Source organism: Heterodontus francisci, unplaced genomic scaffold, assembly GCF_036365525.1.
Source record: "Heterodontus francisci isolate sHetFra1 unplaced genomic scaffold, sHetFra1.hap1 HAP1_SCAFFOLD_598, whole genome shotgun sequence".
Classification (NCBI taxonomy): domain Eukaryota; kingdom Metazoa; phylum Chordata; class Chondrichthyes; order Heterodontiformes; family Heterodontidae; genus Heterodontus; species Heterodontus francisci.
Window position 1 is genome coordinate 113738 of NW_027141529.1, and position 27322 is coordinate 141059.

Here is a 27322-nt window from a genome sequence, read left to right on the forward strand (position 1 = left end):
GGAGGGGCACCAATATCCTGGGCGGGAGGTTTGCTAGAGCTCCTCGGGAGGGTTTAAACTAGTTTGGCAGGGGGATGGGAACCGGAGCTACGGATCAGTAGATGGGGTAGCTGTTGAACAGGCAGATACCGAGTGCAGAGAGTCTGTGAGGAAGGTTAGACAGTTGACAGGGCACAGTTGCAGCCAGTATGATGGGTTGAAGTGTGTCTATTTTAACGCAAGAAGTGTCAGGAATAAGGGTGATGAACTTAGAGCATGGATCAGTACTTGGAGCTACGATGTTGTGGCCATTATGGAGACGTGGATATCACAGGGGCAGGAATGGATGTTGGATGTTCCGGGGTTTAGATGTTTCAAAAGAAATAGGGAGGGAGGTAAAAGAGGTGGGGGAGTGGCATTGCTAATCAGGGATAGTATCACAGCTGCAGAAAGGGAGGTCGTCGAGGAGGGTTTGTCTACTGAGTCAGTATGGGTGGAAGTCAGAAACAGGAAAGGAGCAGTCACTTTATTGGGAGTTTTCTATAGACCCCCCAATAGCAACAGAGACACGGAGGAACAGATTGGGAGGCAGATTTTGGAAAGGTGCAGCAGTAACAGGGTTGTTGTCATGGGTGACTTCAACTTCCCTAATATTGATTGGAACCTCCTTAGTGCAAATAGTTTGGATGGGGCAGATTTTGTCAGGTGTGTCCAGGAAGGTTTCCTGACTCAATATGTAGATAGGCCGACTAGAGGGGAGGCTATATTGGATTTGGTGCTTGGCAACGAACCAGGCCAGGTGGCAGATCTCTCGGTGGGAGAGCATTTCGGTGATAGTGATCACAACTCCCTGACCTTTACTATAGTCATGGAGAGGGATAGAAGCAGACGGGATGGGAAAATATTTAATTGGGGGAGGGGGAATTACAATGCTATTAGGCAGGAACTGGGGAGCTTAAATTGGGAACAGATGTTCTCAGGGAAATGCACGACAGAAATGTAGAAGTTGTTTAGGGAGCACTTGCTGCGACTGCTGGATAGGTTTGTCCCGATGAGGCAGGGAAGGGATGGTAGGGTGAAGGAACCTTGGATGACAAGAGATGTGGAACAGCTAGTCAAGAGGAAGAAGGAAACTTACTTAAGGTTGAGTAAGCAAGGATCAGACAGGGCTCCAGAGGGTTACAAGGTAGCCAGGAAGGAACTGAAGAATGGACTTAGGAGAGCGAGAAGGGGACATGAAAAAGTCTTGGCGGGTAGGATTAAGGAAAATCCCAAGGCGTTCTACACTTATGTGAGGAACAAGAGGATGGCCAGAGTGAGGGTAGGGCCGATCAGGGATAGTGGAGGGAACTTGTGCCTGGAGTCGGAGGAGGTAGGGGAGGTCCTTAATGAATACTTTGCTTCAGTATTCACTAGTGAGAGGGACCTGGACGTTTGTGAGGACAGCGTGGAACAGGCTGATATGTTCGAACAGGTTGATGTTAAGAAGGAGGATGTGCTGGAAATTTTGAAAGCCATGAGGATAGATAAGTCCCCGGGGCCAGACGGGATATACCCAAGGATATTACGGGAAGCGAGGGAAGAGATTGCCGTGCCTTTGGCGATGATCTTTGTGTCCTCAATGTCCACTGGAGTAGTACCAGATGATTGGAGGGTGGCAAATATTATTCCCTTGTTCAAGAAAGGGAATAAGGATAACCCTGGGAATTATAGACCAGTCAGTCTTACGTCGGTGGTGGGCAAATTATTGGAGAGGATTCTGAGAGACAGGATTTATGACTATTTGGAAAAGCATAGTTTGATTAGAGACAGTCAGCATGGCTTTATGAGGGGAAGGTCATGCCTCACAAGCCTTATTGAATTCTTTGAGGATGTGACAAAACACATTGATGAAGGAAGAGCAGTGGATGTGGTGTATATGGATTTTAGCAAGGCGTTTGATAAGGTTCCCCATGGTAGGCTCATTCAGAAAGTAAGGAGGCATGGGATGCAGGGGAATTTGGCTGTCTGGATACAGAATTAGCTGGCCCATAGAAGACAGAGGGTGGTAGTAGATGGAAAGTATTCAGCTTGGAGCTCGGTGACCAGTGGTGTTCTGCAGGGATCTGTTCTGGGACCTCTGCTCTTTGTGATTTTTATAAATGACTTGGATGAGGAAGTGGAAGGCTGGGTTAGTAAGTTTGCCGATGACATGAAGGTTGCTGGAGTAGTGGATAGTTGGAGGGCTGTTGTAGGTTGCAACAGGACATTGACAGGATGCAGAGCTGGGCTGAGAGGTGGCAGATGGAGTTCAACCTGGAAAAGTGTGAAGTGATTCATTTTGGAAGGTCGAATTTGAATGCAGAATACAGGCTTAAAGACAGGATTCTTGGCAGTGTGGAGGAACAGAGGGATCTTGGGGTCCATGTCCATAGATCGCTCAAAGTTGCCACCCAAGTTGATAGGGTTGTTAAGAAGGCGTATGGTGTGTTGGCTTTCATTAACAGGGGGATTGAGTTTAAGAGCAGCGAGGTTATGCTGCAGCTCTTTAAGCCCTGGTTAGACCACACTTGGAATATTGTGTTCAGTTCTGGTCGCCTCATTATTGGAAGGATGTGGAAGCTTTAGAGATGGTGCAGAGGAGATTTACCAGGATGCTGCCTGGACTGGAGGGCATGTTCTACGAAGAAAGATTGAGGGAGCTAGGGCTCTTCTCATTGGAGCGAAGAAGGATGAGAGGTGACTTGATAGAGGTGTACAAGATGATGAGAGGCATAGATAGAGTGGATAGTCAGATACTTTTTCCCAGGGTGGAAAGGGCTATCACCAGGGGGCATAATTTTAAGGTGATTGGAGGAAGGTTTCGGGGAGATGTCAGAGGTAGGTTCTTTACACAGAGAGTGGTGGGTGCGTGGAATGCACTGCCAGCGGTGGTAGTAGAAGCAGATACATTTGGGGCATTTAAGTGATTCTTGGATAGGTACATGGATGATAGTAGAATGAAGGGTAGGTAGTTAGTTTGATCTTTGAGTAGGTTAAAGGTTCGGCACAACATCGTGGGCCGAAGGGCCTGTACTGTGCTGTACTGTTCTATGTTCTGTGAGGAAGGAAGGGCAGTTATCTATATGGACTTCAGTCAAGCCTTTGACAAGGTCCCGCATGGCAGACTGGTACAAAAGGTGAAGTCACATGGGATCAGTGGGGAGCTGGCAAGATGGATACAGAACCGGCTCGGTCGTAGAAGACAGAGGGCAGAAGTGGAAGGGTGCTTTTCTGAATGGAGGGATGTGACTGGTGGTGTTCCGCAGGGATCAGTGCTGGGACCTTTGCTGTTTGTAGTATATATAAATGATTTGGAGGAAAATGTAGCTGGTCTGATTAGTAAATTTGCGGACGACACAAAGGTTGGTGGAGTTGTGGATAGTGATGAGGATTGTCAGAGGATACAGCAGGATATAGATCGGTTGGAGACTTGGGTGGAGAAATGGCAGATGGAGTTTAATCCAGAAAAATGTGAGGTAATGCATTTTGCAAGGTCTAATGCAGGTGGGAAGTATACAGTAAATGGCAGAACCCTTACGAGTATTGACAGGCAGAGAGATCTGGGCGTACAGGTCCACAGGTCACTGAAAGTGGCAACGCAGGTGGATAAGGTAGTCAAGAAGGCATTCGGCATGCTTGCCTTCATCGGTCAGGGCATAGAGTATAAAAATTGGCAAGTCATGTTGCAGCTGTACAGAACCTTAGTTCGGCCACACTTAGAATATTGTGTGCAATTCTGGTCACCACACTACCAGAAGGACGTGGAGGCTTTGAAGAGGGTACAGAAGAGGTTTACCAGGATGTTGCCTGGTCTGGAGGGCATTAGCTATGAGGAGAGGTCGGATAAACTCGGATTGTTTTCACCGGAAAGACGGAGGTGGAGGGGCGACATGATAGAGGTTTACAAAGTTATGAGCGGCATGGACAGAGTGGATAGTCAGAAGCTTTTTCCCATGGTGGAAGAGTCAGTTACTAGGGGACATAGGTTTAAGGTGAGAGGGGCAAAGTTTAGAGGGGATGTGCGAGGCAAGTTCTTTACACAGAGGGTGGTGAGTGCCTGGAACTTGTTGCTGGGGGAGGTGGTGGAAGCAGGTCCCATCGAGACGTTTAAGAGGCATCTTGACAAATACATGAATAGGATGGGAATAGAGGGATACGGACCCTAGAAGTGCAGAAGGTTTTAGTTTAGGCAGGCATCAAGATCGGCGCAGGCTTGGAGGGCCGAATGGCCTGTTCCTGTGCTGTACTGTTCTTTGTTCTTTGTTTAAAAAGGGAGTGAGGGAAGACCAAATAATTACAGGCCAGTCAGTCTAACCTCAATTCTGGGCAATTTATTGGAATCTATTCTGAGAGACAGGATAAACTGTCACTTAGGCACTGTCAAAGGAAGATCTTGTCTGCCCAACTTGATCGAATGTTTTGAAGATGTAACAAGGAAGATATATGAAGGTAGTGCAGTCAATATGGTCTCCATGGATCCATGGATTTGAGCAAGGCTTTTGTCATGGCAGACTTTAAAAAAAAACCATGGGATCCAGGGAAATGCAGCAAGGTGGATACAAAATTGGCTCAGTGGCAGAAAACAAAGGGTAATTGTTGACTGGTGTTTTAGCGACTGGAGGGCTGTTTCCAGTGGCATTTCACAGGGCTCAGTACTGGATCCCCTGCTTTTTGTGGTGTCTATTAACGATTTGGACATAAATGTAGAGGGCATGATCAAGAAGTTTGTGGACCACACAAAGATTGGCCATGTGGTAGATAGCGAGGAGGATAGCTGTCGGCTGCAGGAAAATATTGATGGTCTGGTCAGATGGGCAGAAAAGTGGCAAATGGAATTCAACTTGGAGAAGTGTGAGGTGATGCATTTGGGGAGGTCAAACAAGGCAAAGGAATACATGATAAATGGGAAAATACTGAGAGGTGTAGAGGAAGTGAGGGACCTTGGAGTGAATGTCCACAGATCCCTGAAGGTAGCAGGACAGTTTGCTAAGGTGGTTAAGAAGGCATATAGAATCCTTTCCTTTATTAGCTGAGGTATAGAATATCAGAGCAGGGAGGTTATGCTGGAACTGTATAACCCATTGGTTCGACCACAACTTGAGTACTGTGTACAGCTCTGGTCACCTCATTACAGAAAGGATGTAATTGCACTAGAGAGGGTACAGAGGAGATTTACGAGGATGTTGCCAGGACAGGAAAAATGCAGTTATGAGGAAAGATCTGATTGAAATATACAAAATTGGGAGGGGCCTGGATAGAGTGGAGGTGAAGGGTCTATTCACCTTAGCAGGGAGGTCAATGACGAGAGGGGCAAGATTTAAAGTGATTGGTAGAAAAATTAGAAGGGAGATGAGGAAAATCCTTTTCACCCAGAGGGTGGTGGGGGTCTGGAACTCACTGCCTGAAAGGGTAGTTGAGCCATTAAACCCTCATCTCATTCAAAAGGAGTCTGGATATGCACCTCAAGTGCTGTAATCTGCAGGGCTACGGACCAAATACTGGAAGGTGGGATTAGACTGGGTGGATTGTTTTTCGGCCAGCACAGACACGATGGGCCAAGTGGCCTCTTTCTGTGCCTTAAACTTTGTGATTCTATGATTCTAAAAGGACAAGGGCAGCAGATGCATGGGAACACCACTACCTGCAAGTTCCCCTCCAAGTCACACATCATCCTGACTTGGAACTATATCACCGTTCCTTCACTGTCACTGGGTCAAAATCCTGGAACTCCCTTCCTAACAGCACTGTGGGTGTACCTACCCCACATGGACTGCAGCGGTTCAAGAAGGCAGCTCACCACCACCTTCTCAAGGGCAATTAGGGATGGCAATAAATGTAGGCCTAGCCAGTGACGCCCACATCCCAGAAATGAATAATAAAAAAAAGGAAATTTCAGCCTTAAAGACTCAAACTTTCCCTGCCACCGATGTTAAAGCTAACCAGTCTGTGATTAACCCAATATGTAAAATGTTTTCCTGTTCCTTTATGCTGTTTTGAAGGCAGGGAATCCGTTCTGATGGAGCCTATGTGAAGTGGAGAGCCAAAGTCTTCTGTCCATCACACTAATGCTGAAGCTAGGGCGGCACAGTGGCGCAGTGGTTAGCACCGCAGCCTCACAGCTCCAGCGACCCGGGTTCAATTCTGGGTACTGCCTGTGTGGAGTTTGCAAGTTCTCCCTGTGTCTGCGTGGGTTTCCTCCGGTTTTCTCCCACAGCCAAAAGACTTGCAGGTTGATAGGTAAATTGGTCATTATAAATTGCCCCTAGTCTAGGTAGGTGGTCGGGGAATATAGGGACAGGTGAGGATGTGGTAGGAATGTGGGATTAGTGTAGGATTAGCATAAATGGGTGGTTAATGGTCGGCACAGACTCGGTGGGCCGAAGGGCCTATTTCAGTGCTGTATCTCTAAATCTAAATCAAATCAAAGCTTAGACAGTATGAGGGACAGCATGTCCACTGTGGACTGTGACTTTAGGCCCCGTTAACTCCACTAACCCGTCAACATGTTTATGTTCTAGGTCCTGAGCTGAATTTGGGGAACAATGTCATTGGACCAGCAGAAGGATACGGAGGCTGCTGGGACTCGGCTGCACATCAGGAAGTTGTCAGAGCTTTCCTTTCCCTCCCAGGCACAGCAGGAACCTAGAGATGGATCTGAGGTAGCCCTTCAGTGTTTCCCTCTCTAAGTTTGTAATTCTGACTCCCTGTAGCTCTGCTAGATGGGGAATGATATTCCCAGTGAGGGACTGAGACTGAACAATACTTTAACATGTCTTAATCCAATTCAAAACATTCTCCTGAGCCTTCAGCACGTAGTGGCTGGTACTAGGGAGCCAGTGGCCAGTGATAGGGAGAAAGGCAGACAGGACAATGTGTGGGGTTCATGGAGAGATGGGGCAATGTGGTGTTTGAGGAGATGTGGAGAGGGGACAGAGTCTACAGCCAGCAGGGTTGGGGTTACTGGATGCGTTGGAGTATACCTGTCACTAATCAGAGCATCATCTGTGACTGGAATATTCTCCATGGGTCCATGAAGCTGTCTGCTGTTCTCCATGCCTTTGATCTGTGTGTGACTGAATGCTGAGGTAGTTTGATGTCAGTTGGAATTATGAAGCAATTAACAATTACTTTCTCTTCTAGACACTGAGACCAGCTTTCTTCAAAAGTGTCAGTATGCCAGATCCTAGGGTCTCCGCTCTTGAGGGGATATTGGTGAGGAGACAGGAAGTGTTCCAGCGACAGAGCTCCATCTCAAAGAGCATCCGCAGGTAACATCTCTCTACATTGGTGGGGTGGGGGCCACCCTGTGTTCCAGGAGGGGCCGGGGGTGGAACAAATTCTGCAGAGAGAGTGGAGTGAGGGGTCTGGTGAGACGCTTTGTCCCTCTTATGTCACCCCCCGCCTCCACTCCCCAACCCAGTATTTAATTGCAGTTGAAATCTCCATAGTTTAGGTCTTCAGATTGTTGTCTGATAAAGTGGGAGTGTTTCCCAGCTTCCGTCTAGTCTAGTTGGCTGTAAACATTTCAGATTTTAAATGTCAGAATCTTCCCGAGACGCACAGCTTTCAGTTTAGATAAAAATACAGCCCCACCCACCTCACACCCACCCCCACCCAGGTGTCTTACTGTCCCTCTACAAGTCACTTTTACCAGTTTATGATGGTGATTTGACTGGCACTCCAGTGTTGATTGAGTATGAGAATGGTCCAGTCCCAGTGCTTACTGTTGCCTGTCATTAATTGTGTTATGTGCTATATTTAGAAATGTTACACAGTATTTGCAGCACAGAAACAGGCCATTTGGCCCTACTGGTCCAGGCTGGTGTTATGCTCTACACGAGCCTCCTCCCACTCCTCTTCATTGAACGCTATCAACATATCTTTCTATTCCTTTCTCCATCATTGTCTTTATCGAGCTTCCCTCTTGTGATAGGAAGGAGAGGAAAAAAGGAAAAGGAGGTGATGTTGCGCTGATAATAAGGGATGGGATCAGTACATTAGTAAGGGAGGATCTCCAGTCGGAAGAACAAAATGTGGAATCAGTTTGGGTGGAGCTAAGAAACAGCAAGGAGCAGCAAACATTGGTAGGAGTTGTTTATAGGCTGCCAAACAGTAGTGGGAGTGTGGGGCATGGCATTAATCAGGAGATTAGAGAAGCATGCAGCATGGGAAATACAGTAATCATGGGTGACTTAAATCTAGACTGGTTAAACCTAATGAGCACTAAGGCTGTGGAGAAAGAGTTTCTGGAGTGTGCTAGGGGTGGTTTTCTAGAGCAGTATGTTGAGGAACCAACTAGAGAACAGGCTATTTTAGATCTAGTATTATATAATGAGAAAGGGCTAATTAATAATCTTGTTGTAAAAAAACCTTTAGGGATGAGTGACCATAATATGATAGAATTTTACATTATGTTTGAAAGTGAGGTAGTTCAATCTGAAGTCAGGGTGTTAAATTTAAACAAAGGAAATTATGAAGGTATGGGGGGCAAATTGGCCGAGGTGGATTGGGAAAATACATTAAAAGTTATGACAGTACATAGGCAATGGATAGTCTTTAAAGAAATATTACATAGTTTACAGCAACTATACATTCCTTCAAGGCACAAAAACTCCAAAAGTAAAGGCAGACAACCGTGGCTAACAAAGGAAGTTGAGGATTGTATAAGATTAAAAGAAAAGGCGTATAAAGTTGCCAGAAATAGTAGTAAACCTGAGGATTGGGAGGATTTTAGAATACAGCAAAGGAGGACCAAGAAACTGATAAAGAAAGGGAGAATAGAAGAGGAATGTAAGCTAGCAAAAAATATAAAAACGGACTGTAAAAGCTTCTATAGATTCATAAAAAGGAAACATTTGGCTAAGACAAATGTGGATCCATTACAGGCAGAGTCAGGAGAATTTATAATGGGGAATAGAGAAATGGCAGAGAAGCTAAATGATTACTTTGTGCTTGAGGATTACTTCCTCACTGAGGAAGATACAAGAAATCTCCCAGAATTAGAGATCCAAGGGATTAGGAGGTCTGAGGAATTGAAGGAAATTAGTATTAGTCAGAAGGTTATATTGGAGAAATTAATGGGGCTGAAGGTTGATAAGTCCCCAGGACCTGATATTCTACATCCCAGAGTGTTGAAAGAGGTAGCTATGGAGATAGTGGATGCATTGGTGATCATTTTCCAAATCTCTATAGATTCTGTAATGGTTCCTGCAGATTGGAAGGTAGCAAATGTCACCCCCCACTATTTAAGAAGGGAGGGAGAGATAAAGTAGGGAATTACAGACCTGTTAGCCTTACATCAGTAGCAGGGAAAATGCTGGAATCTATTCGAAAGGAAGTGATAAATGGACACTTGGATAATAATGATCTGATTGGGCAGAGTCAACATGGATTTATGAATGGGAAATCATGTTTGACGAACCTGTTGGAGTTTTTTGAGGATGTTACTAACAGAATTGATAAAGGGGAGTCGATGGATGGTGTATACTTGGATTTTCAGAAGGCTTTTGATAAAGTCCCCCACAGGAGGTTAGTTAGCAAAATTAAAGCACATGGGATAGGAGGTAATATACTGGCATGGATTAAGGATTGGTTAACAGGCAGAAAATAGAGTAGGAATAAACGGGTTATTCTCATGTTGGCAGTCTGTGACTAGTGGAGTACGGCAGGAATCAGTACTTGGGGCCCCAGCTGTTCACAATATATATCAATGGTTTGGATGTGGCGACCAAATGTAATAATTCCAAGTTTGCAGATGACACAAAACTAGGTGGGAGCGTGTGTTGTGAGGAAGATGCAAAGTGGCTTCAAGGGGATTTGGACGGACTTAGTGAGTGGAAAAGAATGTGACAATTGGAATAGAATGTGGAAAAATGTGAGGTTATCCACTTTTGTAGCAGAAACAGATGTGCAAAGTATTTCTTAAATGGTAAGAGATTAGAAAGTGTAGATGTACAAAGGGACCTGGGTGTCCTCGTCAATAAGTCACAAAGCTAGGATGCAGGTGCAGCAAGAAATTAAGAAGGCTAATGGTATGTTAGCCTTTATTGCAAGAGGATTTGAGTACAGGAGTAGTGAAGTCTTGCTTCAATTGTATAGAACCTTGGTTAGACCGCACCTGGAGTACTGTGTGCAGTTTTGGTCCCCTTACCTTCAGAAGGATATTATTGCCATAGAGGGAGGGCAACGCAGGTTCACCAGACTTGTTCCCAGGATGGCGGGACTGTCCTATGAAGAGAGATTGGGGAAACTGGGCCTGTATTCTCTAGAGTTTCCTAGAATGAGAGGTGATCTCAGTGAAGTCGACAAAATACCTAAAGGGGTAGACAGGGTAGATGCAGCTAAGATGTTTCTCCTGGTTGGGGAGTCTAGAACCAGGGGACACATTTTCAAAATAAGGGGGAAGCCACTTAGGACAGAGATGAGGAGAAATTTCTTCACTCAGAGGGTTGTGAATCTTTGGAATTCTCTACCCCAGAGGGCTGTGGAAGCTCAGTCATTGAGTATGTTTAAAGCAGAGATTGACAGATTTCTAAATACCAATGACATAAAGGGATATGGGGATAGTGTGGGGAAAAGGCATTGAAGTGGATGATCAGCCATGATTGTATTGAATGGCAGAGCAGGCTCGATGGGCTGAATGGCCTACTCTCGCTCCTATGTTCCAATAGCGAGTTCCACATTCTCAGCACTCTCTGTGTAAAGATATTTCTCCTGAATCCCCCATTGGATATATCAGTCACAGGGTCATAGAATCATTTACAGCACAAAAGGAGGCCATTTGGCTCATTGAGTCCATGCTGGCTCTCCACGAGGCAACCCAGTCAGTCCCACCCCCCTGCTCAATCCCCGTAGCCCTGCAATTATATTTCCTTCAAGTGCCCATCTGATTTCCTTTTGAAGTCATTGATTGTCTTTGCTTCCAGAACCCTTGTGGGCAGCTAGTTCCAGGTCATTACCACCTGCTGCGTTTAAAAAAAATGCTCTTCTTCACATTCCCCCTGCATCTCTTCCCCAAAACCTTCAATCTGTGTCCCATAGTCCTTGTACACTCAGTTAATAGGAACAGTTATTCCTTGTCTAACTTATCTATACCTGTCATAATCTTGTACACCTCTATCAAATCTCCCCTCAGTCTCCTTTGCTCCAGGGAGAACAAACCCAGCGTCTCCAACCTAACCTTGTAACTAAAATCCTCCATCCCTAGAACCATTCTGGTAAATCTCCTCTGCACCCTCTCAAGGACCCTCGTATCCTTCCCAAAGTGTGGTGACCAGAACTGTACGCAATACTCTAGTTGGGGCCTAATCAGAGCTTTATAAAGGTTCAGCATAACTTCCACGCTTTGGTACTCAATACCTCTATTTATGAAGCCCAAGATCAGTATGCTTTACTAACCACTTTCTCCTGCCACCTTCAAAGATCGATGCACATGCACCGCCAGGGACCTCTGTTCCTGCACACTCTTTCGAACTGTCCCATTCAGTATATATTGCCTCTCCCTATCCCTTCTACCAAAATGCATCACCTCACACTTCTCTGTATTAAATTCCATCTGCCAGTTGTCTGCCCAATCTGCTAGCCTATCTGTGTCCTGTAATATGTGGTTTGTATCATCCTCACGGTTTGCCACACCTCCAAATTTGGTATCATCTGCAAATTTTGAAATTCCACTCTGTATTCCAAGATCCAAGTTATTTATATATATCACAAAAGCAGTGGTCCTAACGCTGACCCTTGGGGAACACCACTGTCTACCATTTACCCTGACTCGCTATTTTCTGTCCTGAAGCCAATTTTTTTCCCTAATTGGACACTGACCCTCCTATTCCATGAGAGCCTCAATTTTGTTAACCAGCCTTTTATGTGATACTTTAACAAATGCTTTCTTAAAATCCGTATAAACAACATCTACTGCATTCCCTTCATCAACTAAAAATTTAATTAGATTCGTCAAGCATGATCTGCCTTTTACAAATCTGTGGGCTATCCTTAATTAATTCAAACCTCTCCTGCTGATTTTTTCCCCCTGATTACTCACCACTGATAAACTAACTGGCCTGTAGTTGCTAGGACTGTCCTTACACCCTTTCTTGAATAAGGGTGTCATATTTGGCACTCTCCAATCCTCTGGCACCTCCCCTGTTTCCAGGGAAGATTCTGGAAAGCCTTTCTGCTATCTCCATCCCCACTTCCTTTAGCAACCTGGGATACAAGCCTTCCAGATCAGATGACTTATCTACCCTTAGAGTAGCCAGCCTTTCCAGTACATCCTCCCTCTCAATATTTACCCTATCCATTACCTCTACTCTCTGCATTTCTACCGACATTCTGTCAGCATCCTCTTTAGTAAACACAGATACAAAGCACTCATTAAGTATTCTAGCCTCGTCCTGCACCTCTAAGTATATATCACCCTTTTTGTCCCTGATGGGAACAAGTTCCCCTCTTACTATCTGCTTACTATTTAAATGTTGTTAGAAGATTTTTGTGGAATCCTGCTCTGCTGATGGTGTTGAATGCCTTAGCCAGATCTACGAAAGTAAGGTAAAGGGGTATACTCTGTTCCCTACATTTCTCTTGTAGCTGGCGTATGGAGAAGATCACGTCCACGTCTGCCAGCACGGAAACCACACTGCGCTTCTGGGTACACTCGGTCAGCAAGTAAATGGAGTCTTTTAAGTATGACCCTAGCAAAGGCCTTCCCCGTAATGTGAAGGAATGAGATGCCCCTGTATTTGATGCAGTCTCCTCTGTCGCCTTTGTTTTTGTATATTGTGATGATTTTGGCATCACGCATCTCTTCTGGAACACAGCCTACTTTCCAGCAGAGAAGGAGAAGGGCATAAAGGTGTGGCAATAGATGGGACTTTCTGTGTTTGAGCAGTTCAGCTGGGATTCCATCCTTCTATCCACTCGGCGGTCTATGGCCTTCTCAAGCTCCAGTGATGAAGATTCTTCATCTGACTCATCCATGACAGGAAGTTGCGAGACAGCATTGAACGTAGACTGGGAGTTGTCTGACTCTCAGGAGTACAGCTCACAATAATGTTCAGCCCAGCGGAACATCTGTTTACTTCTGTCAGTGACGACTTTATTATCTGCCAACTTCAGGGAAGCAACTTTGGTGATTTGGGGAAAAAATATGTCTACTGGAGCTCCTCAGTCTCATCCACTCCTTCCATGACAACTTGCACTGCACTTTACAGTTTGATGGCTTCACCTCCAACAGTTTGAGTGAAGAATGGAGTGAAACAGGGTTTGTCCTCTCCCCCACTCTGTTTGGCATCTTCTCCCTGCTTTGACCTTTGCCTTCCCTGAAGATATAGGAGTCTACTTGCACTCTAGGTCAGACGGCAAGCTCTACAATTAATCAAGTCTGAAAGTGAAGATAAAAACACTGTTCTGATCAGAGAACTCCTCTACACTGAATGCTGCGCTAATCGCTCACACAGAAACTCAGCTACAAAAACCCAGGCACTGTCTTTTCCATGCCTGTAACTTGTTCTCCTTGATTTTAAGTGTCAAGAAAACCGTGGTCAAGGGACAAGGTGTTGCATCTCTGCCCCTGATCACACTACATAACACCCCACTGGAAATGGTTAGCAAATTCTGCTACCTTGGGTCCACGGTGACAGACAATCTGTCCCTTGAAGCAGAGCTTGATACACGCATAGGGAAAACAGCTAGCACCTTTGGCTGATTCACAAAACACACATGGGATAACACCAAGCTGACTCTTAGGACCAAGCTAATGGTTTATAAGGCCTGTGTTCTCAGCACCTTGCTGTATGGTTGTGAAACATGAGTGACTTACAGCTACCAGGAGAAAAAGTTCAATAATTTCCATGTTGGCTGTCTGTGGTGCATTATGGGTATATCTGGCAGAACAAAATCACAAATGTGGCAGTCCTCTCAAAGGCAGAGCTCCCATGAGTGTTGGCACTAATCAAACAGAGGCAGCTTCAGTGGATCGGCCATGTCCACAAGATGAAAGATGGTTGCATACCCAAGGACCGTCTGTATGGTGGCCAGACAACCAGAGGAGCGCTTAAAGCTCTGCATCAAAGATGCTGGCAAGTCTGATATGAAGGCCCTAAATGTCAACTATTGCACCTGGGAGTCGCTAGCTGGTGAAAGAGGGAAATGGCGACACATCTTGTGGACTGGTGTGCATTACCACAATGACCAGTGGCTACAGCAACTTGGTAACAGGCAGCAATGTCAAAAACAACAACTCAGTCACTTGGCAGATTCACCTGCAGCACTTGTGGCAGAACCTGCTTCTCAACGATTGCCCTCACAGCCATCAGCAAAGGTGCACCAGGAGACGACACCCCACCGAAATGGATTGTGTGTGTCTATCATTTTTCATCGATGAAAGAATGCCAACAGCAGCAGAAGATTTTTGTGTTCCCTTATATGTTGACTGCCAATCTATTCTCATATATTCTCTCTGAGAGTCTTGTATTCCTCTTCACCTTCCCTCTCAACTTATTGTCTTTGCCTGGTTCTCACTTAAAGAATTCACCTGACAGGCATCATACACCCTCTTTTTTGTTTCATCATCATCTCCATCTCCCTCATCATCCAAAGAGCCCTGTTTTACCTTTTACCTTTGTTGGAATGTGCCTAATCTGTAACTGAAGCATCTCTTTAAAGATAACCCATTGTTCTGTGACTCTTATATTTATGGCTCCTAAATTCTGGGGGTCACCACCGCAAGGGCGGCACAGTGGCGCAGTGGTTAGCACTGCAGCCTCACAGCTCCAGGGACCCGGGTTCGATTCTGGGTACTGCCTGTGCGGAGTTTGCAAGTTCTCCCTGTGACTGCGTGGGTTTTCGCCGGGTGCTCCGGTTTCCTCCCACAGCCAAAAGACTTGCAGGTGATAGGTAAATTGGCCATTGTAAATTGCCCCGAGTGTAGGTAGGTGGTAGGGAATAGGATTACTGGAGGGTTAGTATAAATGGGTGGTTGTTGGTCGGCACAGACTCGTTGGGCCGAAGGGCCTGTTTCAGTGTTGTATCTCTAAATAAATAAACAAGTGGAAACCTCTTGGGGACATATGAGCAAGAGTAGGCCATTCATCCCGTTGAGCCTGCTCTGCCATTCAATTAGGTCATGGTTGATCATCTACCTCAATGCCACTTTCCCACGTTATTCCCATATCCCTTGATGTCATTAATATCCAGATATCTATGGATTTCTGTCTTGAACATGCTCAATGATTGAGCTTCCACAGCCCTCTGGGGTAGAGAATTCCACAGATTCAACACCCTCTGAGTAAAGAAATTCCTCCTCATCTCAGTCTTAAATGGCCCACCCCTTATTCTGAGACTGCGTCTCCTGGTTCTAGACTCACCAGCCACAGGAGACATACACCCTGTAAGAATTTTGTAAGTTTCAATGAGATCACCTCTCATTCTTTGAAACTCCAGCGATTACAGGCCGAGTTTCCTCAATCTCTCCTCATGAAACAATCCTGTCATTCCAGGGATTAGTCTGGTGAATCTCTGTTGCATTCCCTCGATGGCAAGTATATTACCGTGTATTTCCAGCATTGTGTTTTTATCTGTGATGAAAATGATCCTTGTCTCCTTCCACTGACACTTCATGAATACAATGACCGACAAATAAAACAAACCAGTTTGTTCCATCCCAGAGGGTAAAGCTTCAGGGTTCAAACTCTAACAGATGTTTGTACAAACACCCCAGGTACAGTGTTAGCAGCACAGTGGAATTTCACAAATACCAAGTTTCACTGCAAACTCTTCAGGCTGGAAAACGGTCTTCGTATTTCTCTACTAATGCCCTTCATCATCACTGGAGGCCCAGGATCCAACTGACCAGCAAGGTGAAGCAGGCCAATGTGAGAGTGGAATATTGATACTGTATACTCAATCTGAACAGCAACTTCTCCCACAGCAGGTACAGCATGGCTCAGACACAGAGTAAAGCTTCCTCGAAACTGTCTGATCAAACACTCCCAGGGCAGGTAAGGCACAGGGTTTGATACAGAGTAAAGCTCCCTCTACAAGCACCAGGACCAGATGAGATGCATCCAAGGATAGTGAGGTGGAAATCACAGAGGCACTGGCCATAATGTTTCAGTCTTCCTTAGACTCGGGGTGGTGCCAGGGGACTGGAGAATTACAAATGTTACACTCTTGTTCAGAAAAGTGTGTAAAGATAAGCCCAGCAACTACAGGCCAGTCAGTTTAATTTCGGTGGTGGGGAAGCTTCTAGAAAAAATAATTCAGGACAAAATTAATAGTCACATGGACAAATACGGGTTAATTAAGGAAAGCCAGCATGAATTTCTTAAGGGAAAATCATGTTTAACTAATTTACTGGAGTTTTTTGAGGAGGTAACAGAGAGGGTTGATGAGGGCAATGCTGTTGATGTAGTGTACATGGACTTTCAAAAGGCGTTTTATACAGTGCCACATAACAGACTTGTGAGAAAACTTGCAGCTCATGGAATAAAAGGTACATGGATACAGAATTGGCTGAGTGACAGGAAACAAAGAGCACTGGTTAATAGATGTTTTTGGGCTGGAGGAAGGTTTATAGTGGAGTTCCCCAGGGATCAGTGTTGGGACCCTTGCTTTTCCTGATATTTATTAATGACCTGGACCTTGGTGTACTGGACACAATTTCAAAGTTTGCACATGATACAAAACTTGGAAGCATTGTGAGCTGTGAGGAGGATAGTGTAGAACTTCAAAAGGACATAGACAAGTTGGTGGAATGGGCAGACAGGTGGCAGATGAAGTTCAATGCAGAGAAATGTGAAGAGATTCATTTTGATAGGAAGAAAATGGAGAGACAATATAGAATAAAGGGTATAATTCTAAATGGGGTGCAGGAGCAGAGGGACCTGGGTATATATGTGCATAAGTTATTGAAGGTGGCAGGACAGGTTGAGAGAGCGGTTAATAAAGCATACAGTATCCTGGGCTTTATTAATAGGGGCACAGAGTACAAGAACAAGGAAGTTATATTGAATTTGTATAAGACACTAGTTTGGCCTCAGCTGGAGTATTGTGTCCAGTTCTGGGAAACACGTGAGGGCATTGGAGAGAGTACAGAAAAGATTCACGAGAATGGTTCCAGGGATGAGGAATTTCAGTTATGAAGATAGATTGGAGAAGTTAGGACTGTTTTCCTTGGAGAAGAGAAGGCTGAGAGGTGATTTTATAGAGGTATTCAAAGTCATGAGGGGTCTGGACAGAGTAGATAGAGAGAAACTATTCCCACTTGTGAAAGGATCGAGAACGAGAGGGCACAGATTTAAAGTATTTGGTAAAAGTGACATGAGGAAAAACTTCTTCACACAGCAAGTGGTTAAGGTCTGGAATGCGCTGCCTGAGAACGTGGTGGAGGCAGGTTCAATTGAAGCATTCAAAAGGGAATTAGACAGTTATATGAAAAGGAAGAATGTGCAGGGTTATGGGGAGAAGGCGGGGAATGGAACTGAGTGAATTACTCTTTAGGAGAGCTAGTGTGGACATGATGGGCCGAATAGCCTCCCTCTGCACTGTAATGATTCTGTGATTCTGTGATGTCCCATCAAACACTCCCAGGGCAGGTACTAGCATGGGTTAGACACAGAGTAAAACATTTTGAAAAGACAGGCAGAATGGAAAAGGAGGAGTAGCCATGATAGTAAATGATGGCATAAGGACAGGAGTGAAATAGGATCTTGGCTCAGAAGATCAGGAAGTTCCAACAGTACGGGTGAAGATTAGAAATAACAAGGGCCAGGAAGTTCTGGTGGCAGTAGTTTATAGGCCCCTTAAGCAGTTATACCATTGGACAGAGCATTTTACAAAACATAATTGGAGCTTGTAACAATGCTATATCATAATTGTGGGGGATTTTAATCTTCATATTGACTGGACAAATCAAATTGGCAAAGGTAGGCTGGAAGATGAGTTTGTAGAATTCCAGTTTCCTGGAACAATATGTTGTGGAATGTGGAACCAGCTAAGGATAAAGCTAATTTAGATCTAGTATTGTGTAATGAGGCAGGGTTAATTAGTAATATCATAGTAAAAAATCCACTGGGAAAAAGTGATCATAATAAAATTGAATTCCATATTAAGTTTGAAAGCGACATACCCCAGTACTTCAGTCCCAAACAAGAATCTTAAGCTTAAACAAAGCCAATTACATTGGTATGAGGGTAGAGCTGGCTGGGGTTGATTGGGTAAATAGACTAAAAAGTATGGCAGTTCATAAACAGTGGGAAACATTTCAAGAAACAAAATGTTCAACAAAAACACATTTCATTAAAAAAAAAACTCAGCAAAAAAGATCCATCCGTGACTTCATAGAAAAGTTAAGGACAATATTAGATTAAAAGAAGAGGTTTATAATATTGCAAAGAATAGTGGTAAGCCTGAGGTATGGAAATGTTTTAGAAACCATAAAGGGCCACCAAAAGGTTGATCAAAAGGGAAAAAATAGAATGAGAGGAAACTAGTCAGGAATGTAAAAACAGATTGTAAGAGTTGTTGCAAGTATATAAAAAGGAAGGGAGTAGCTAAAGTAGACGTTGGTCCCTTAGAGGCAGAGACATGAGAAATTATCATGTGGAACGAGGAAATGGCAGAGATGTTGAACAAATATTTTGTGTCTGTCTTCACAGTAGAAATATAGGGTAACCAAGGGGCTAATCAGAGTGAGGAATTTAAGGTAATTAATATCATAAGAGAAAAGGTATTGGAGACACTTAAGGGACTAAAATCATGCAATCCCCAGGACCTGATCGCCTACATCCTAGGGTTCTAAAAGAGGTAGCTGCAGAAAGAGTGGATGCATTGGTTATTATTTCCCAAAATTCCCTGGACTCTAGAACTGTCCCGGTGGATTGGAAGTTAGCAAATCTAACACCGCTAATTCAAGAAACGAGGGAGAAAGAAAACCGGTCACTGCAGGCCAGTTAGTCTGACATCAGTCGTCAGGGAAAATGCTGGACTCTATTATTAAGGCATTCGATAAGGTGCCACACAGAAGGTTAATGTACAAGATAAGAGCTCATGGAGTTTGGGATAATATATTAGCATGGATAGAGGATTGGTTAATGGACAGAAAGCAAAGAGTGGGATAAATGGGGCATTTTCAAATTGTCAGGCAATGACTAGTGGATTGCCGCAATGATCAGTGCTGATGCCTCAGCTATTTACAATCTCTATCAGTGACTTCGATAGAGACCACGAGTAATGTATCTAAGTTTGTTGATACAAAGCTAGGTGTAAATGTAAACTGTGAGGAGAACACAGAGACTGCAAAGAGATATAGATAGGTTAAGTGAGTAGGCAACAAGATGGCAGATGGAGAATCATGTGGGGAATATGAAGTTATTAACTTTGGTAGTAAGGATAGAAAAGCAGAATATTTTTTGAAAAGGCGTGAAACTTCTAAGTGTTGGTGTTCTTGGGGACTTGGGTGTACTCATACAAGGAGCACAAAAAGTTAGCATTCAGGTAGAGCGAGTAATTACAAAGGCAAATGGCATGTTGGCCTTTATTGCAAGGGGATTGGAGTACAAGAATAAGGAGATCTGGTTACAATTGTGCAGTGTTTTGGTGAGACTACTTCTGGTGTTCTGTGTGCAGTCTTGGTCTCCATATTTATGGAAGGATATACTTACCTTGGAGGCGTACAGCAAAGGTTCACTGGATTGGTTCCTGGGATGAGAGGGTTGTCCTATGATAAGAGGCTGAGTAAATTGAATCTATACTCTTGAATTTAAGAATGAGAGGTGATCTCATTGAAACATAAAAGATTCTGAAAGGGCTTGACAGGGTAGACACTGACAGGTTGTTTCCCCGGCTGGGGAATCTACAACATGGGGGCATAGCCTCAGGATAAGGGGTTGATCATTTAGGAATGAGATGAGGAGAAATTTCTTCACTGAAAGGGTTGTGAATCTTTGGAATTCTCTACCCCAGAGGGGTGTGGATGCTCCATCATTGAATATATTTAAGGCTGGAATAGAAGATTTAGTCTCTCAGAGAATCAAGGTATATGGTGAGCAGGTGGGAAAGTCGAGTTGAGGCAGAAGATTGGCCGTGATCATATTGAGTAGCGGAGCAGGCTTGAGGGGCTGCATAGTCTACTCCTGCTCCTATTCCTTATGTTATTTAAAGCTCCCTCTACACTGTCCCCAGCAAACATTCCCAGAGCAGGTACAGCATGAGTAGATACAGAGTAAAGCTCCCTCTACACTGTCCCCATCAAACATTCCCAGAGCAGGTACAGCACGTGTTAGATATGGAGTAAAGCTCCCTCGACACTGTCCCCCATCAAACACTCCCAGGACAGGTACAGCACGGGGTTAGATACAGAGTAAAGCTCCCTCTACACTGTCCCCAGCAAACACTCCCAGGACAGGTACAGTACGGGGGGTTAGATACAGAGTAAAGCTCCCTCGACACTGTCCCCCATCAAACACTCCCAGGACAGGTACAGCACGGGGTTAGATACAGAGTAAAGCTCCCTCTACACTGTCCCCAGCAAACACTCCCAGGACAGGTACAGTACGGGGGGTTAGATACAGAGTAAGGCTCCCTCTACACTGTTCCCCATCAAACACTCCCAGGACAGGTACAGCACGGGGTTAGATACAGAGTAAAGCTCCCTCTACACTGTCCCCATCAAACACTCCCAGGACAGGTACAGCACGGGGTTAGATACAGAGTAAAGCTCCCTCTACACTGTCCCCCATCAAACACTCCCAGGACACGTACAGCATGGGTTAGATACAGAGTAAAGCTCCCTCTACACTGTCCCCAGCAAACACTCCCAGGACAGGTACAGCACGGGGTTAGATACAGAGTAAAGCTCCCTCTACACTGTCCCCATCAAACACTCCCAGGACAGGCACAGCATGAGTTAGATACAGAGTAAAGCTCCTTCTTTGTTGCCGGAATATGTTTTAACCTCAAGCTCAGAAGGGTGCCCTTTATTGGATCAGTGTGACATTTTGATCTCTCAGACCTGCTATTTAGTTACCTTGAGTTCAATTTATGCGAGAACATGAGTGCCTCAACTCCACTTCCCTGCCCGTTCTCCATAACGCTTCAACCCATTTCTAATTAAAAATCTGTCTATCTCCTCCTTAAATTTACCCAATGTCCCAGCATCCACCGCACTCTGGGGTAGTGTATTCCACAGACTCACGACCCTTTGAGAGAAGTAATTTCTCCTCATCTCTGTTTTAAATCTGCTACCCCTTATCCTAAAACTATGACCTCTCATTCTAGATTGCCCCACAAGAGGAAACATCCTCTCTATGTCTACTTTGTCAATCCCCTTAATCATCTTATATACCTCAATTAGATCTCCTCTCATTCTTCTAAACTCCAGAGAGTAAAGGCCCAAACTGCTCAATCTCTCTTCATAAGACAAGCCCCCTATCTCTGGAATCAATCTAGTGAACCTCCTCTGAACTGCCTCCAATGCAACTACATCCTTTCCCAAGTAAGGGAACCAAAACTGTATGCAATACTCCAGGTGCGGTCTCACTAATGCCTTGTACAGTTGCAGCAACACTTCCCTACTTTTATACTCTATTCCTTTAGCAATAAATGCCAAAATTCCATTTACCTTCCTTATCACCTGCTGTACCTGCAAACTAGTTTTCTGTGATTCATGCACGAGGACACCCAGATCCCTCTGCACTGAAGCACTCTGAAGTTTCTCTCCATTTAGATAATTTGCGTTTCTATTCTTCCGACCAAAATGAATAACCTCACACTTATCCACGTTAAAATCCATCTGCTAAATTTTGACCCATTTATCTAACCTATCCATATCCATTTGTAAATTTCTTATTTCTTTATTGCAACTTACTGTCGCACCTATTTTAGTGTCATCTGCAAACTTGGCTATAGTACCTTCTATCCCTGCATCCAAGTCATTAATATAGATTGTCAATAGTTGGGGCCCAAGGTCCGAACCCTGTGGCACCCCACTAGTTACATCTTGCCAACCAGAAAAAGACCCATTTATCCCGACTCTCTGTTTTCTGTTGGTTAGCCAATCCTCTTTCCAAGCTAATAAATTGCCCCTAACCCCATGCGATCTTACCTTGTTTATTAACCTTTGGTGTGGCACCTTATCAAATGCCTTCTGGAAGTCCAGATACACTGCATCTACAGGATCCCCATTATCCACTTTACTTGTTACAGCTTTGAAGAACTCTAGCAAATTAGTCAAACACGATTTACCCTTCATAAAACCATGCTGACTCTGATGGATTGCGTTTTGACTTTCGAAATGTCCTTTTATTACTTCCTTAATAATGGATTCTAACAATTTCCCAACGACAGATGTTAAACTAACTGGTCTGTAGTTTCCTACTTTCTGCCTCCCTCCCTTTTTGAATAAGGACGTTACATTAGCTTTTTTCCAATCCACTGGAATCTTTCCCGTATCCAGAGAATTTTGGAATATTATAACCAATGGATCCATTATCTCCACTACCACTTCCTTTAAGACCCTAGGATGTAGGCCATCAGGCCCTGGGGACTTGTCTGACTTCAATCCCAATAGTTTGCTCAGTACTTTTTCTCTAGTGATGATGATTGTTCTAAGTTCCTCCCTTTCTATAACCTCTGCATTACCTGATACTATTGGGATGGTACTAGTGTCCTCCACCGTGAAAACTGAGGCAAAATACTGATTTAGTGTCTCCGCCATTTCTGTCTCCCCTTCTATTAACTCCCCAGTCTCATCCTCCAATGGACCAACATTCACTTTAGCTACTCTCTTCCCTTTTATATACTTATAGAAGCTTTTGTTATCTGTTTTTATATTTGGCGCTAGTTTTCTTTCATAATTTACATTTGCTCTTTTTATTACTTTTTTAGTAACCCTTTGTTGATATTTAAAAGTTTTCCAATCTTCCAGCCTGCCACTGACCTTTGCAATATAGTATGCCTTAGTTTTTGTCTTTGTTATCCTTAACTTCCTTGCTTAGCCATTGATGTTTTTCCCCCTCCTAGAATCTTTCTTCCTGTCTGGAATATATTTTAGTTGGGATAAATTGAATATCTCCTTTAAACATCTGCCACTGCTCAGCAACTGTCTTACCTTTTAGTCTTCCTGCCCAGTCCACGAGGGCCAAATCTGTCCTCGTGTCTATCTAATTACCTTTTGTTTAACTCCAGAACGCTCATGTGGGACTCCAGCTTCTCGCTCATAAACTGAATTTGAAATTCTAGCATGCTATGATCACTCTTCCCTAGAGGATCCTTAACAATGAGATCATTTATTAAACCCACCTCATTACACAATACCAAATCTAGAATAGCCTGCTCCCTGGTTGGTTCCACAACACATTGCTCCATAAAACAATCTCTAATACATTCAATGAACTCTCCCTCGAGGCTACCCTTGCCAATTTGATTAATCCAGTCTATATGCATATTAAAATCACCCATGATTATTAGATTAGATTAGAGATACAGCACTGAAACAGGCCCTTTGGCCCACCGAGTCTGTGCCGACCATCAACCACCCATTTATACTAATCCTACACTAATCCCATATTCCTACCACATCCCCACCTGTCCCTATATTTCCCTACCACCTACCTATACTAGTGTCAATTTATAATGGTCAATTTACCTACCAACCTGCAAGTCTTTTGGCTTGTGGGAGGAAACCGGAGCACCCAGAGAAAACCCACGCAGACACAGGGAGAACTTGCAAACTCCACACAGGCAGTACCCAGAATCGAACCCGGGTCCCTGGAGCTGTGAGGCTGCAGTGCTAACCACTACGCCACTGTGCCGCCCTTTCTTACTGTGCCGTACCTTTCTTACACGCCCCCAGTAATTCCTGGTTTATACTGTGCCCCACTGCGGAACTACTATTTGGGGACCTATAGATTACTCCCACCAGTGACTTCTTTCCCTTGCTATTTCTTATTTCTACCCAGACTGATTCTACGTCTTGATCTCCAGTGTCTATATCATTTCTCACTACAGCACTGAACTCTTCCTTTACTAACAAAGCTACACCTTCTCCTTTTCCTTCCTGCCTTTCCTTCCGAAATACTGAGTACTCTTGGATACTCACTACCCAAACCTGGTTTTCCTGCAACCACGTCTCAGTAATCGCCACTAAATCATATCCATTTGTCTCTATTTGCACTGTTAACTCATTTATTTTATTCTGAATGCTTCGTGTGTTCAGATACAAAGCCATTAAGTTTGTTCTATTGTTAAATTTCCCGACTCTTGTACAATTCCTTGGTGAAATATGACGTTCACACGTTCTGTCCCTTTTATTTTCTGGTAATAATCAGCCTCACCACTTACCTGCACTCCTACCTTCTCCTTTAACTTCTTGTTTTTCCATGCAACTGAACCCTCCCCCCCACTATTTAGTTTAAAGTCCGATCTACAGCCCTAGTTATGTGATTCGCCAGGACTCTGGTCCCAGCATGATTCAGGTGGAGCCTGTCCCATCGGAACAGCTCCCTCCTTCCCCAGTACTGGTGCCAATGTCCCAAGAATTCGAACCCATTTCTCCCACACCAATCTTTGAGCCACACATTTATCTCTTTAATCTTATTGACCCTTTGCCAGTTTGCTCGTGGCTCAGGTAGTAATCCGGAGATGATTAACTTTTTGGTTCTGCTTTTTAATTTAGCCCCTAGTTGCTCACATTTCTTCAGCAGAACCTCTAACCTCGTTCTACCTATATCGTTGGTACCTACCTGGACCACGACAACTGGATCTTTCCCCTCCCACTCCAAGTTCCTCTGCAGCCCAGATGAGATATCCTGAACCCTGGCACCAGGGAGGTAACACAGTCTTCAGGACTCTCGATCGTGGCCACAGAGAACTGTGTCGATGCCCCTAACTATACTATCCCCGATTACGACTACATTTCTCTTTTCTCCCCCCACTTGAATGGCTCCCTGTACCACGGTGCTGTGGTCAGTTTGCTCATCCTCCCTACAGTCCCTGCTCTCGTCCACACAGGGGGCAAGAATCTCGAACCTGTTGGACAAGGACAATGGCTGAGGCTCCTGTAGCACTCCCTCCTGGATCCCTCTACCTGCCTCACTCATAGTCACACCCTCCTGTCCCTGACCACTGGCCAAATTCAAGGTAGTTAATCAAAGGGGTAACTCTCCCCTTCCCTGATGTGTCGCAGTGTCAGAAGCTCAGACTCCAGCTCAACAACTCTGAGCCGGAGATCCTCGAGCAGCCAACACTTGCTACAGATGTGTTCACCTGGAATCACAGTGGGGTCCACCAGCACCCACATCATGCAGGTACAACACATCACCTGGCCCTGCATCTCTATTTTATATAATTAGATTTAAATTTGTTATTTAAATTTCCGACTGGTCTTTAGTTTTTTTCAAATTCGCTTTAGTCTTTAGTTTATATACTTAAATCAATCAGGCCTTACTCTATGTTGATTCAATTAAATTAAATTAAAAACTTACCTGAATACGGACCCCAGCTGCTCTCTGTTTCATTGCTCTCACTCTTCAATGTGACGTCACTCTTTTTGTTTTTTTTTTCCCCCCCGGATCCTCGGGCTCCGCTCCTCTCTGTCTCTCTCCCACACAAACCTCCGTTCCTGCTGCTCCTCGGGCTCTGCTCCTCTCTGTCTCTCTCCCACACAAACCTCCGTTCCTGCTGCTCCTCGGGCTCCGCTCCTCTCTGTCTCTCTCCCACACAAACCTCCGTTCCTGCTGCTCCTCGGTCTCCGCTCCTCTCTGTCTCTCTCCCACACAAACCTCCGTTCTTGCTGCTCCTCAGGCTCCGCTCCTCTCTGTCTCTCTCCCACACAATCCTCCGTTCCTGATGCTCCTCGGGCTCTGCTCCTCTCTGTCTCTCTCCCACACAAACCTCCGGTCCTGCTGCTCCTTGGGCTCCGCTCCTCTCTGTCTCTCTCCCACACAAACCTCTGTTCCTGCTGCTCCTCGGGCTCTGCTCCTCTCTGTCTCTCTCCCACACAAACCTCCGGTCCTGCTGCTCCTCGGGCTCTGCTCCTCTCTGTCTCTCTCCCACACAAACCTCCGTTCCTGCTGCTCCTCGGGCTCCTCTCTGTCTCTCTCCCACACAAACCTCCGTTCCTGCTGCTCCTCGGGCTCCGCTGCTCTCTGTCTCTCTCCCACACAAACCTCCGGTCCTGCTGCTCCTCGGGCTCCTCTCTGTCTCTCTCCCACACAAACCTCCGTTCCTGCTGCTCCTCGGGCTCCGCTCCTCTCTGTCTCTCTCCCACACAAACCTCCGTTCCTGCTGCTCCTCGGGCTCCGCTCCTCTCTGTCTCTCTCCCACACAAACCTCCGGTCCTGCTGCTCCTCGGGCTCCGCTCCTCTCTGTCTCTCTCCCACACAAACCTCCGTTCCTGCTGCTCCTCGAGCTCCGCTCCTCTCTGTCTCTCTCCCACACAAACCTCCGGTCCTGCTGTTCCTCAGGCTCCGCTCCTCTCTGTCTCTCTCCCACACAAACCTCCGTTCCTGCTGCTACTCGGGCTCCGCTCCTCTCTGTCTCTCTCCCACACAAACCTCCGGTCCTGCTGCTCCTCGGGCTCAGCTCCTCTCTGTCTCTCTCCCACACAAACCTCCGGTCCTGCTGCTCCTCGGGCTCAGCTCCTCTCTGTCTCTCTCCCACACAAACCTCCGGTCCTGCTGTTCCTCAGGCTCCGCTCCTCTCTGTCTCTCTCCCACACAAACCTCCGGTCCTGCTGCTCCTCGGGCTCCGCTCCTCTCTGTCTCTCTCCCACACAAACCTCCGTTCCTGCTGCTCCTCGGGCTCCTCTCTGTCTCTCTCCCACACAAACCTCCGTTCCTGCTGCTCCTCAGGCTCTGCTCCTCTCTGTCTCTCTCCCACACAAACCTCCGTTCCTGCTGCTCCTCGAGCTCTGCTCCTCACTGTCTCTCTCCCACACAAAACTCCGGTCCTGCTGCTCCTCGAGCTCCGCTCCTCTCTGTCTGTCTCCCACACAAACCTCCGTTCCTGCTGCTCCTCGGGCTCCGCTCCTCTCGGTCTCTCTCCCACACAAACCTCCGTTCCTGCTGCTCCTCGGGCTCCGCTCCTCTCTGTCTCTCTCCCAAACAAACCTCCGTTCCTGCTGCTCCTCAGGCTCCGCTCCTCTCCGTCTCCCACACAAACCTCCGGTCCTGCTGCTCCTTGGGCTCTGCTCCTCTCTGTCTCTCTCCCACACAAACCTCCGTTCCTGCTGCTCCTCGGGCTCTGCTCCTCTCTGTCTCTCTCCCACACAAACCTCCGTTCCTGCTGATCCTCGGGCTCCTCTCTGTCTCTCTCCCACACAAACCTC

The 27322-nt window shown here is 45.5% G+C and overlaps 1 protein-coding gene across 7 annotated transcripts in view; it reads left to right on the top strand.

Moving 5' to 3' along the window:
- The window catches only part of LOC137363985 (inactive rhomboid protein 2-like), a 194757-nt gene that overhangs the window by 27759 nt on the left and 139676 nt on the right, over window positions 1–27322 (top strand). For all 7 annotated transcript variants that reach the window (XM_068027474.1, XM_068027480.1, XM_068027475.1 and 4 more), the window contains 2 exons: window positions 6519–6659; window positions 7141–7268. In XM_068027474.1, the coding sequence (XP_067883575.1) occupies window positions 6543–6659; window positions 7141–7268 (245 nt within the window). In that variant the 5' untranslated portion in view covers window positions 6519–6542. The remainder of the gene's footprint in view (window positions 1–6518; window positions 6660–7140; window positions 7269–27322) is intronic.